This window comes from Neopelma chrysocephalum, unplaced genomic scaffold, assembly GCF_003984885.1.
Source record: "Neopelma chrysocephalum unplaced genomic scaffold, ASM398488v2 Primary Assembly neopelma1_76, whole genome shotgun sequence".
Lineage (NCBI taxonomy): Eukaryota > Metazoa > Chordata > Aves > Passeriformes > Pipridae > Neopelma > Neopelma chrysocephalum.
Genome location: NW_020897737.1, coordinates 2961444 through 2973710, shown reverse-complemented (window position 1 = coordinate 2973710; position 12267 = coordinate 2961444). Strand labels below are relative to the sequence as shown.

The 12267-nt window shown below is 44.6% G+C and overlaps 1 protein-coding gene across 8 annotated transcripts in view; it reads left to right on the top strand.

Annotated features, from left to right (window-relative positions):
- The first annotated feature begins 1584 nt into the window (after positions 1 to 1584).
- PHKA2 (phosphorylase kinase regulatory subunit alpha 2) overlaps positions 1585 to 12267 on the top strand; it is a 46470-nt gene continuing 35787 nt past the window's right edge. For 5 of the 8 annotated variants that reach the window (XR_003535158.1, XR_003535157.1, XM_027689222.1 and 2 more), the window contains exons 1-6: positions 1585 to 1725; positions 7186 to 7344; positions 8688 to 8735; positions 9211 to 9379; positions 10225 to 10307; positions 11080 to 11160. Coding sequence is in view for 4 of the 8 variants with exons in the window: in XM_027689222.1 (XP_027545023.1) it covers positions 1648 to 1725; positions 7186 to 7344; positions 8688 to 8735; positions 9211 to 9379; positions 10225 to 10307; positions 11080 to 11160 (618 nt within the window). In the remaining 4 variants the exon portion in view is untranslated. Of the gene's footprint in view, positions 1726 to 5560; positions 5585 to 7185; positions 7345 to 8687; positions 8736 to 9210; positions 9380 to 10224; positions 10308 to 11079; positions 11161 to 11194; positions 11297 to 12267 lie in introns of those variants that run through there. The other 3 variants (XM_027689224.1, XM_027689226.1, XM_027689227.1) reach the window with 3 other exon arrangements.

The window sequence follows — 12267 nt, the reverse complement described above, 5'->3', positions numbered from 1 at the left end:
CTGACCTGCTTGGAATCTTCCTTTTGTTTCTATTTTTTGCACACTAAGATATGTTAGGCTTCTTTAAATAATTTTTATTTTATATATTCCTAGGGGTGGGGAGCCCTTTCTGACCTTGCCACTTAAAAGCACGCACATATTGTAGCAAAATTTTGCACTCACATCAGCATATTATTTTAGCTCAGTAAATAATTATCATCATTAAACTAGCTGAAAATGTGTTTTCACGTTGGGCGTTATGGTATCCTTTTGGTACTCGGTCTGTTGGGCACTGCTAGGAGTGTAGCCATGGCACACTTGGTGAAAGATGCAAGCCCTTCCCAGGGCACAAAGTAAAACTCTGTGCATCAACTCGTGAGTGCAAAGCTAACTTAGGGACATCTGTAAGGAGGTTTTAAGCTTAGTCATAGATAAACAGCAACCTGCCATGTACACCTGGCATCACCTTGCTCAGCAAACCTGTTCCCTCAGTGCAGGCAGCGTCTGTAAAAAGCAGTGCCCTGAAGCAAGGAGCTGGTGTGGAGTTTAGGGGAGTGAACTGGTCCAGATCTTGGGACAGCACAGCTCTGGCAGATGGAGATGGTAAACCTTCAAGTAGTGCCCTGTCCCTTCCTGGTGAAACCTACAGGGTGTAGGTGTCTGATATTTGCTGAAGGAACGTGTCTCCTTTGAATGCTGTTCTCTCAACCATGGTTGTCACTTACATAGTTCACGAAGGAAGCACAGCAAGAAAAAGTTACAATATTAACTCTGTTAATGCTGCAATTTCAAGTGAGAAAAAAAATGGAAAAAAATCCTTTCTGAAATGTGAGTGAATCCTGCACCTTCAGCTACTCTGCAAGGTCTGTTCAATGCTTCCGCACCCATCCACACTTAACACTCTTTTACTTCCTATTGCCGGGAGCGCAGAGGGAAGATGCTGAAGGTTTTGCAACTGTACGTAACACATGTTGTGGTTTGTGTTTGTAAACTTGTTGGTTCTATTTGTCTGACATCCCTTATTCCTTCTCCTTGCTCCTATTGGGGAACTGCAGACTGTGGTCAGGCAAGAGCAAATCAAGTCAGAAGCCTAGCTGCTCAGTGCCCCTCGGGAATGCCTGTGGGAATAGCAGGTTCGTTTCCTTCAGAAATCTCGCAAATCTCGTTTCTTTGTTGAGTGGGAAAGCCAAGGCTGGGGCTGGGGTGTGAAAACACCTGATAAAGTCTGGGATTTTTTTTTTTTGGTCTTTCATTGGATCAGATCTCGAAACTGTGGGGTTTCTTAAGGCTGGGGGAAGGGGGGGAAGAAAAAAGGAAAAAAGCTTCCAATAAGTATTCTGGTCTTTTCAATTTTATTTTACGAACTTAGAAGAGGATGGATAAAATCGACTTTGTTTCTACCAGATGCCGCATTTTTACAAATGTTTTTGTCCCTTGTTATGCTACGGCCTCTCCCCTGCTCGGTCCTCGGTCCCCATCACCCCGCGGTGAGGGGGGCCGGACCCGCCCCGCCCCGCCGTGAGGGCGGGCTGGCGCTCCCGCTACCGCCCAGGGAAGGAGGGGAGAGGCCGCCGCCGCCATCTCCGGCTGTCCCCGCCCCGATCGCGGCCGGGAGGGGAGCGGGCGGGCCGGGCAGCCGGGCCAAGCACCCGGGCCGGCCGTGGGGCGATGAGGAGCCGCAGCAACTCGGGGGTGCGCCTGGACGGCTACGCCCGCCTGGTCCAGCGGACCATCCTCTGCCACCAGGTGAGCGCGGCCGCCGCTCCGGGGCGCCTGTTCGTGGCGGGGGCACCCGATGCGATGGGGCTGTGACGGGGGGCGCGGGGGAGCTGCCGGGGCCGGTGACAGCGGACTGGGTGCAGGAGGGGCACGACGGGGCCGCTGGGAGAACATCGCCCCTCCAGCTGGCGCACGGCCTCCTCCCCTCCGCATCTCCTGTGCCCGCCGGGGGAGGAGCGCGGGGAATTCTGAGGCGCTGCGGATCCGGGCGGTGCTCGCTGTCGCTTGTGTACATGCACGGTGGAAAGCGTGTGGAAAATACAGCGAGCCTGAGCCTGCAAATTGTAGTACTTTATAATGGTAGTAATGTGTTCGTGGCCATCCCCTCCCATTGAGGGTATATATCTCATTGTGGTCTTCAGCATCCTCACGAGGAGAATCGGAGGGACAGGACTTGAGGAAACGATATGAAACTGAGTCAGGGGAGGTTTAGGCTGGATATCAGGAAAAGGTTTTTCACCCAAAGGGTGGTTGGGCACTGGAACAGGCTCCCCAGGGAAGTGGCCACAGCACTAAGCCTGACAGAGTTCAAGAAGCGTTTTGACAACGCTCTCAGGCATATGGTGTGATGAAGTGATTCTTGCGTGTCCTGCACAGGACCAGGAGTCGGACTCGATGATCGAGATGATCCCCTTCTAACTCAGTATGTTCTTTGATTCTGTGTTATGATAGGCACCCACCCGCTGCACACTATACACGCCATATATATATATGAATATATATATACATGCCCACAACACCATTAAGCCGCGGTAACATAAGAGCTCTGAGCAGGGCCTTTGGGCCGTGTCTGTCAGCACAGCTCGGTGTGGATCCGGGACAGGGCTCCCAGTGTGCTCCCTGCGGCACGTGTGTGCGGCGGGGCACGTCCCAGAGATTCCAGTCTCTTCTCTCGCTGTTGACACTGCTGGGGCTCTGGCTCGTCAGACAGGGCTGCCTGCACATGTGAGCAGTGAAAGAACGAAGATAGGGGAGATGGTTGGGGAAGGCTGTTACTCACCCTGTGCTTTTTGGTCAGCGCAGTGCTCTCTGCTTCGTGTGCTCTCTTCACCCAGGCCGGCTCTGAGGACTCACAGTGTGCTCAGCAATGTCATGCTTCGGTCATAACAGTCTAGTACATGAAGATAAGAGCAACAGAGTTACTTGCTCAAATCAGTTACCAAATATACTTTGTTGCTGAGAGTTTCAAGAAACTGGGAAGCGGTGAAAGAAAAGGGCAGGACCCAAATCTTCCTAGGTCAATAAGATTTTTGTCACTGACTGCTGTTGTGGGCAGAGTGTCCACACACCTGTAAATTAGCGTTTGTGTACTTGTTATTGTGAACTCTTGTATTTGTAAAAAAATGCAAGAATATCTGGAACATAAGTGGTGTGAAGAGATAATTTTGCTCTTTCGCTGTGCAGGGGTGCGGGAGATGCTTAGTTGTGCTCCTGTCTCTGCCTTTTGTCTGCAGGATGACACTGGGCAAATCACTTTGGCTTCCACTACCTGCCTTGCTTTCCATGTTTATGAGATGAGGATACTGATAACAGCCTTCATTTATAAGAGATGGAGCCTCTGAGATCAAAGCTCAAACATGCCCCATAAAAGCTGTGCCTTAATAATATTAATATTTAACAATAGTAAAAAGGGCAACTAAATGGTAATACAGGAGTTTATATCGGTCACCCAGAATTTTGTAATTGCTATTTACAGTGCCAGGATGAGTGTTTGTGACTGTGTATTGCCTTTTCTTTCCTTTCCCTACCTCTGAAGTCTCCCAGACATTAAGCCCTTAGTGGAAAAGTTTTCTTCTGTATGTGGAAAGCAAGCCACAGGCTAGAAGCAAGGCAGAGGGATGGCAATATCACAAGGGGGCCCAGAGAGATGCTCAAGGCATGTTTCTAGATTTTTTTCCTATATCTATACCCTTAATGGTTTTTCACTGCAATAGATTGAAAATGTTGTGCTCAGCTGGGTGGAGAGATGCAGTGCTTACTTGGGCAAGTTAGGATGGTTGTCTTTGGGCCACATGCAATCCTGACTTCCTTGGTAGCAGAATAATCTGTGGCTGGATGGGCTGGGCTGCTGCATCGCTGCCGCTGGTGCCTTCTTGGTGCCAGGGAGGGGGATTTTAGCCATCAGTTTGACCTAGAGCAGCCTGGCAGAAGAGCCAGAAGGCATTTAAAATGCTTGTGAGGTGTCGCCGCTCAGCACAGGGGTGATGTGTGGCTGTACCTCACACCCACAAGCTGCCAGAGTGCAGACCTGGCACACCAGCTGTGCTGTGATGGAGGGCAGTGACACACTCGCCTTTGTAGGAGTGCAGCAAGGACAACACGTAGTGTGCTGTGAACATTTTGCTTTGATAAAGTGTTTAATACATCAGGAGTCAGGTTTCTCAGAAGCAGCAATTGATCTTGTGTTCATTCCAATCACTCTAAACTGATGTGATTTTAGAGGTAATTTTTAATTCAGACTATGCATATGTGCTACCAGGCAGACGTGTCCAAAGCACAGGTCCGGACCCTGCACCAGGGTTGACAGTTTTCCGTGTGTGGAACCTTGCAGGATGGGGTCAGTAGCAAATTTGTTCTCGTTTTGCAGATGTTGCATTCTGCTGATCAATCTCTGCACCATGCACAGTGATAGGTCCTGTTAAAGGTTGTTCAGGGAGGCTAAGACCAGACAGCTGGCTCCTGTCTGTGTGGGATCTGCCAGCAGTTCTATGTACTCCCAGGGGCAGGGGACAGAGGGATGCTTCGGTGCTGTAGCAGAGCAGACACTGAAGAGCACCACCAGAAGGATGTTCTCAGCTGCTTATTACAGCTCTTAAATTGAAGGAGATAAGAAAAAATGTGAATCTTAAGATATGCCCATAAAATAGTAGAACTTAACATCTGTGTACATTTTAAATATTGGTACAGTACTATAAGTGGAAAGCATATGGAACTGATAAGGAAAGCACATCTGTCATACTTTTATGATTAAGCCCAACTGTGTTACATCTGGTTTCACACAAGCAAGCTATCTGCAGGCTTTGCTAGAGCTTACATCAGTTTTCATCTGACAGATCAATGAGACAGGTGCAAATTAAGTAGATTTTCAGCAAGATGCCAAATGTGGGCTTATTTGTTTTGCTGGTCTGGTTAGAACCCCGTTGTTTTTATGCCTGTACTGCTGAAGTTCTTATTAGTGCCTGCTGCCCTGTAGGAACTGGTATGTTTTGTGGTTTGGGTTGCTGGGGGGTTTTTTGTCTCCAGATTAAGAGACAGATTTAAAAATAGGATTGGGCATGATACAACAGTTTAAAGTCTTAGTCCAGCAATCAGCTTTCTGTTGCAGCACTCTCAGCTGAGAGCCCATGGGTGCTGGTAAAATTCTTTGCTCTGTGGATCTGTATGTGCAGTGTGATTTGCAGGATGAGACCTGCTAGTCCAATTAGCAGTCACTGCATAGACGTAATGCTTTGAAGTACTAGTTGAGCTAAAATCCCTTTGACATATGTGGGATTAAGTGCACTCAGTGTTTCTCTTGAGTTCTTTAGCACCTTGTAAGTGCTGTAGTTTTCATATGGTGTCAGCAGGTAACAGAAGCAAATAATTGTAGATTTTAAGAGTAAACACTTTCTAAAAAATTCAGAGCAAAACCACTTAAAATATTAATTCATGTATTATGTTGTTCTGCTAACAGTCTGAATGTGCATGAGGAAAGACATTAATGTGTTGTCAGTCCATGAGAAGCAGCCCCAGTGTGCTCCAAAAGCTGGGACCATCTTGTAGAGGAACCAAAGGTTCTGAAATGGTGATAGCTGCCCTTGGATGTGTTTAATACAGCCTCTTGAAGGTAGGCAGGTCCCTCCCTGGGAGCTGAAAAGTCTTTTAAAATCTTGCATGGGCTATTTTTCTGGGATTTCCATTTTGGTACCCAGAGACATTTCTGTTTTTCAACTGGCAGCCAGCCCAGCATTGAGTGGGGAAAAATAAACCCAAAGGATCATTTCTCAGGCAGCAAGGTGATCTCTATTAAGCCAGGGCTACAGGTGCATAGACATTTGTTGTCCTGCATGGGAGGGAGAGAACTAAAGTGCTAAAAATGCTGGGAATATGGTGTCTGCCTCTTCAGATCCTGGGTTTTGTCATGTGGGCACAGTGCCAAACTGGGACCGAGATTTCCTTTTTTGCTTGCACACTTGTTCTTCTGTTACTCCTCGCTTGACTTTTCAAGATCAAAATGACGATTTTTAAACTGTTTGCATTCATATGTGCTACTTTCCCCATCAAACAGGTGAGTAAGGGGTCCTTCAGTTGTTACTTGGTTTGTGGAGACCGTGCTGAAGAGGGACTGTTTCAGCAGAACCACCTCTCCACTGCCAGGGAGCCACTAAGCGCTGCTGTATTTAAACTGTAACAATAGGGCAGACTGTGCCCAATCACGTCTGTCAGGCTGTCACCCCTGTGGTGTTCAGTGGTCACATGCAAAGCCCAGGAAATTGTAACTGAAGCTCCTCCCCCTCAAACCAGCTTCTTAAAAATAACTGGAAGGAGTTGAGTGGACAGTGTGTGGGAGAAATGACAAATCGGCATACGTATTCTTTTAAATTTTACTCATCTTTATTATTGTAATCTTTGCCCCTTGTCATGTCAGCCCTGGCAACTGGTCTTCATTCACTGAAATTTTCTGTAAAGGCTTAATTTGATGGAAACTTCTATTGACCTTTTCCTTCTTTGCCTCATTTTTTTGTTGGTGCAGAACATACAGCCAAGAAAGACAGTCTTAAAAATTACGGATAGTGAAGTGATGGGAATCAATGATGCAATGAAAAATTTAATGGAGTATTTGGGGTGCAGGAGGCTACTCACTGGGCTGCTTTTCAACACCTTCAGAATTTGTCTTTCTGTACTTTTTCCAAAGGACAATATAAAAAGGCTTTGCATGCATTCATTTAACTGTCATAAACCCAGCAGGCAGATATACAGAAATACGTTTTTAATCTCCTAGAAGATAAGTAGTTGTTCTTTACTTCCTCAAGATTATGTCAGAGACCAGATGCATAGAAAAGAATATAATCCAGACTGACTTTCTAATGTTGACTGGTACTCTCTTTTCCTCACAAATATCTTAAATTTAAATTCCTATTTCCTTAATGTATTTAGAATTTCACTCAATTACTTAGCTAACAATCCCATGTGGATGAGAATGCCCAGCTGGATACTGTAAGTTTTACATCCTGAAGTGTTCAAATGAATTTTACATTTCACTTATGTGAGTTTGGGAAAGAAAGATGGGACCTCACTTCTGTTGTGAAATTGTGAGCAGCCACAGTGTGCAATCCACACGAAATCATGTTTGTTTTGTTATCCTGTAATACAAAAAGAAGTGGTGCTTTTTAATGGATGGGACTTCAGGTACTAATGTTTGTTTTTTATTCCTTCTGCTGTGGTTAGAATCCAGTTACGGGACTGCTTTCAGCCGGTGCAGACCATAAAGATGCCTGGGTTCGGGACAATGTCTACAGCATCCTGGCCGTGTGGGGGCTGGGAATGGCTTATCGGAAGAATGCGGACCGGGATGAGGATAAAGCCAAAGCCTACGAGCTCGAGCAGGTTTGTCAAAGTTTGGCATAAACCAGTTATACTGTTTGTTTTTTTCATACAGTGGTGTTTTTGAAGAGTGCATTCACACTGCTGCTGTATCTTGGGTCTGGCAGGGTTTTCCCAGTTTGGAGTACGTCTTATTCCAATGACAACAACATCCATGCAGTGTGTGGTGTGCAGTATCCCTGACAACCTTCTGGCAAGCAGGATTTGGAGAACTGCATGGCAGAGAGGCTAACATCTCAATTAAAATGCAAACAGAACAAAAACATGTAGGAGTCAAACTTCCATCCGTTGGCCAATTGTTGAAAATTAGGCTTCTGAGAGATTTTGTGCCCAGATTTACAAGCCTGTCCCTCATGAGTTGTATTGTAGAGCAGAAAGTCAGGCCTAGGTTGCTTGGATCCTATGGTAGCAATCTGTCTGCTAGACCGTTCTTCCCTGTAAGGATGAGCATGCCATTTAAAGTAGCCGTCTTCAGAATGTGCACTTGTGTCATCTCACAGAGGTCGTAAATGGTGTATAGATGTGTTTGATCAAGCCAGAGAAGGTAACTCTCCAAACTGGTAAGACTCGTGCTGGAGAATTGGAAGGGGAGGTAACTCCCACAGTTAATTTCTTTACTTGCAGCTGGGAAAGTGGATATTAGAAATGAGAGTGCAGAGATGGGTTGAACAGCAAGTGAGGGATTATGGTGCCAGTGTCCTGCTGGCATTTTGAAGTCACTGGGTAAATTTTTTGCTGACGTGTCCTGCTCAAACCAGGGAGATCTGTGGTGACAGAATAACCTTGGTTCTGCATGATCATATTTTGAGGCTATAGTTTTTGGGTAAAAAAACGGGGTTGATTTCTTTATTTAAGGCAAAATCATGTACTTCTCTACATTCACACATATGGCCCTTTCTTTACACCAGTCACCTGCCTTCTGTTGGACGGTGTAAAGAGCGGAAGAAGCTTTACAGGTCTTCCAGTCGTGTCAATGTCTTGCAGTCACCTACCAGCGTTCCCTGGGTCTGTCACTGTAAAAAAAATAAAAAAATTATAATTATTATAGGACATAGCATTCCTCTTATTTCCTTAGCTGGATAGAAGGACCACAGAGAGTTGTTTCACTGTTTAGAGAGGGCCTTTGGGAAAAGATTTGTTCTTCTAGGTAGGGATGTAGGAATAAAAATTGATAAGTGTATTTAAAAAAAAACAAACATGTAGAGCATTTTGGGCAAATACACACTTTTTTTACCTTTGGCGGGACATTAGTAGAGTGTGTGAGCTTTATCACTTTTGAATGTTGTTTGTAACAGCTGATGAGGCTGACCACCTGAGGGTGTCACTGGTGTGTTTTGTTCCTGCAGAATGTTGTGAAGCTGATGCGGGGACTCTTGCAGTGCATGATGAGACAGGTAATGTCATAGGTATGAGTTGAATTAGTATGGGTTGTATTTACAAAGCATTTCATTGAAGCATATATTTGTTATGTCTTCTGCAGAGTGACTATTTTTGCATGTGTGTAGATGGTGGTGTGGGGAATCTTTTTAAAACTGTTGAGCAAAACTCTGATCTTGCTTGCACTTTTTTGAGATTGTGCTTGTAGCAAATCAGAGTTTTGCCTTTGCAAACTGATTTTCACCAAGATGCACACCTGTAGATTAGATCTGAACTCAACAAGGTAATTTCATCTTATTCTTTCCTGTAGAAATGTGGATTTAACTGGAGTCTAAAGTCAGAGTTGTGTTTAAGCGCTCTGATCAATCAAAATACATTGAAGTGAGGTAACAGGAATTAGAACCTCAAGTTTCTCCTCATCTAAGAAAAGTTGTTAATTTTGAAATAGTTCTTCTGAAATGTTTCAGCTTTGAGCTTTGTGGTATTTTTTAGGTAGATAAGGTAGAGAGGTTCAAACGCACACAGAGTACCAAAGACTGCCTCCATGCCAAGTATAACTCTGCAACTTGTGCCACGGTGGTTGGGGACGACCAGTGGGGGCATCTGCAAGTGGATGCAACTTCCCTTTACCTGCTCTTCTTGGCACAGATGACTGCATCAGGTAAGCAGAAGATATTTTTGCCTTTTATTGCACTCTTTTTCTATTCTATTTTCTATTCTTTTTCTGTTCATTTAAAAAGGAAAAATAAAGTAGTAACAAGCTTTAAAGACCTTTAAATAATTATAACTCAGAAGGAAGTAATGTTTCTCTGGAAAAGGGATAGGACTTAGGATTTCATGTTTATAGTAACTGGCCGTGTCTATTCCTTTAATGATTACTGGCATACAAATACATGAGATATTGAGAGTCATGTCAGAGAAGTCTCATGTTTAAAGACAGTGTCCTGATGGACAACCAAGTTTCTTCAGAGAGTGGCGACATCAAATCAGGTGCCACTTTGTGCCATCTGTTCCTTTTCTTACTGGTGCAGTTTTATCTTGTGTTCCTCTCTACTGCACTCCTCATGTGAGGATAAGGATTTGTTTCCTTACATATTTTTCTGCCCTTGGAGCCCCTTGAAGTTGACCCCTTCCTAGTGGGCACCTGGTCGTCCTGGAGTTCCTCGATAGAGCACTAAGCAGGCAGAGGGGTGGGGAGCTGTGGGTATTGGTATGCACTGCTCTGAAGAACCAGAGCTGACTCAGATGTCTCTGCTTTGTACCCACTGTCTGAATGCCAACCCTACAGAAGTTCTTTGAAACCGTATGTATTAATGGCATTTGAAGTATTTTGTCAGTAGCAAGTATTGAGGTTTGCTGCCTGACCTACTGAAATCAGTATGAGTTTTTCCTTTGATTTCAGTGGGCAGTAGTTGGTAGCAAATAAACTAAAGCATGAAACTTATTGAAGAGTAAATATTTCAGTTCTGATACAGTATAATTAATCCCTTCCCTTCTTTTAATCAGGGTTACGTATTATCTTCACCCTCGATGAAGTTACCTTTATTCAGAATCTTGTCTTTTACATAGAAGCTGCCTACAAAGTTGCTGTAAGTAGTTATTTATATGTAAATCATCTGAATGCTGCTCAGGTTTAGGTGGAAAATTATGTATTGATGGAGAAGGAAAACAGGGCCTTACTTTTTCCATGAGAAGGTATCAGAACCTGTCGGTACTTTACACTGTGAGCAGCATCTTTGGAGATGTTGGGAGGGCTGTGGAGGATTTGCTGCTGTGTGGGTGAGGTACACCTCTTCTGTCATAATAACAGAGGGGTTTTTAATTGATAAGGAGTCTTTCTGCTGTGCCTTTTGCAACTGGACGTGTCTATCTCGTATTGGCCTTTTTTAGCCACCAACGCGCTTGTAACAAACGTGGGTAGAGCCCTCCCCAAATCTTCGTTCACAAAGCCTGGCCATGATGATGATGATGAAAAATATTTCCTGATGTCTTATTAAAATATTTTGGGCCTTTCTAAAAAGAGCAGGATGGTAACAAGCGTTCTGGAAAGTGATGAGTTGAGGGGACACAGGGAGAAACATGCACGGGGGAGGGATAAAGGGCTTTGTGTGTTCTGTGAAGGCAGTGATTCATGACTGTATACCTGATCCCGCTGGAGTATACTTTTATGTGCTGCTCTTTAAACATGAGCAGGGTCTCTTTGGAGACTTAAAGCCCCTTTTCTTTCCTTCTTTTTTCTTTTTTTTTTGAAGGCCAATTATAAGCTAATTTAATGCAGGAGTCTGGATTTGTTGTGGGGCAAGGGGGGGAAATGTGTTTGTATATAATAATAACCTTTTTTTCTTGATGATGTTGTTGCAGGATTATGGAATTTGGGAACGTGGTGATAAGACAAACCAGGGCATCCCTGAACTGAACGCAAGCTCCGTAGGGATGGCCAAAGTGAGAATGTCTTCCTGACACCCCCTTCATGGCTGTTGAGTTGTGCTGAAGGGCTCTGTCAAACCTGATCGCTCCCTTTGCATAGTCTTCTTGGCAACTGCAATAGTTAACTGATTGTGTAAGAATTCTTGTTTGGGTGTGAGTGAGTATTTTTTAGCGTAAAATCTTTGGGATAATGGCTCTCATTGAAGGACCTCAGCACAGTTGTTCCAGGGATTGCAAATAGGGTACCAGATTCATTGAACCGTGAATCTAATAGATTCAGTAAGGTGCAGTCTCATAAAGTGGCCTCTGGTTTTCTTTCCCTCTTTCTTAATTCCCCAGCCCCAGTATTATATGTGATGTTTTCATGGTAAGATTAAATCTGATGTAAATTCTGGAAAACAGCAGACTATCAGTCTAAGAAATTCTTCACAAGTAATTCAGAAAGAAAAATAAATGAAGATGTACTTTTTAAAAAAGTGGATATATCTCATTCCCCCATAGCATAAGGTCACAGAGATACTAAAAGAAGTTCAGAAGGCCATAAATGTAAATGTGTAATCAACAACTACCTTTTCACTTGGTGTCTGGAGGACTGGCAGAAGACAAAGATCATTAAGGTCAAAGGTGTATTTGCATTTCAGCAGGGTTTGTTAGTTACCAAGATCTTGTGTGCATTGCAAGAGGGAGAAACTGCTGGTCTTGGCCCCACAGTTCAGTCGAACAGCGATGGGGCAGTGTCTGTCAGGGCAGTTGTTCCTTAGATGTCCACTGTGAGATTTTTTTACCCTGAACATTCTGGTGTGGTCTCTGTGTGACATCCAGACCTGTTGATGTCGAGATGATCTGCAGAACTCGCTGCACAACTTCGCTTCTCTGGGGATCTGGGCTCAGTAGAAGTGCTGTTTCAGGTGGGAACTGGTGGGGGGCACAGTGAACGCCCTGCTGCAGAAGCTGAGGTAGATGCTTTTTGTTTTAAATGTACTTCAGGAATTCTGTCCCATACCTGCTTTGTGTGGCTACCCATGGCAACAGCACAGCACAGAGCATATGCCTTTGTGTGGTTCTCAGAACCTTTTCTGCACCATTAAAACTGTCCCTGGTCCCAGCTATCAGTTCCTCAGC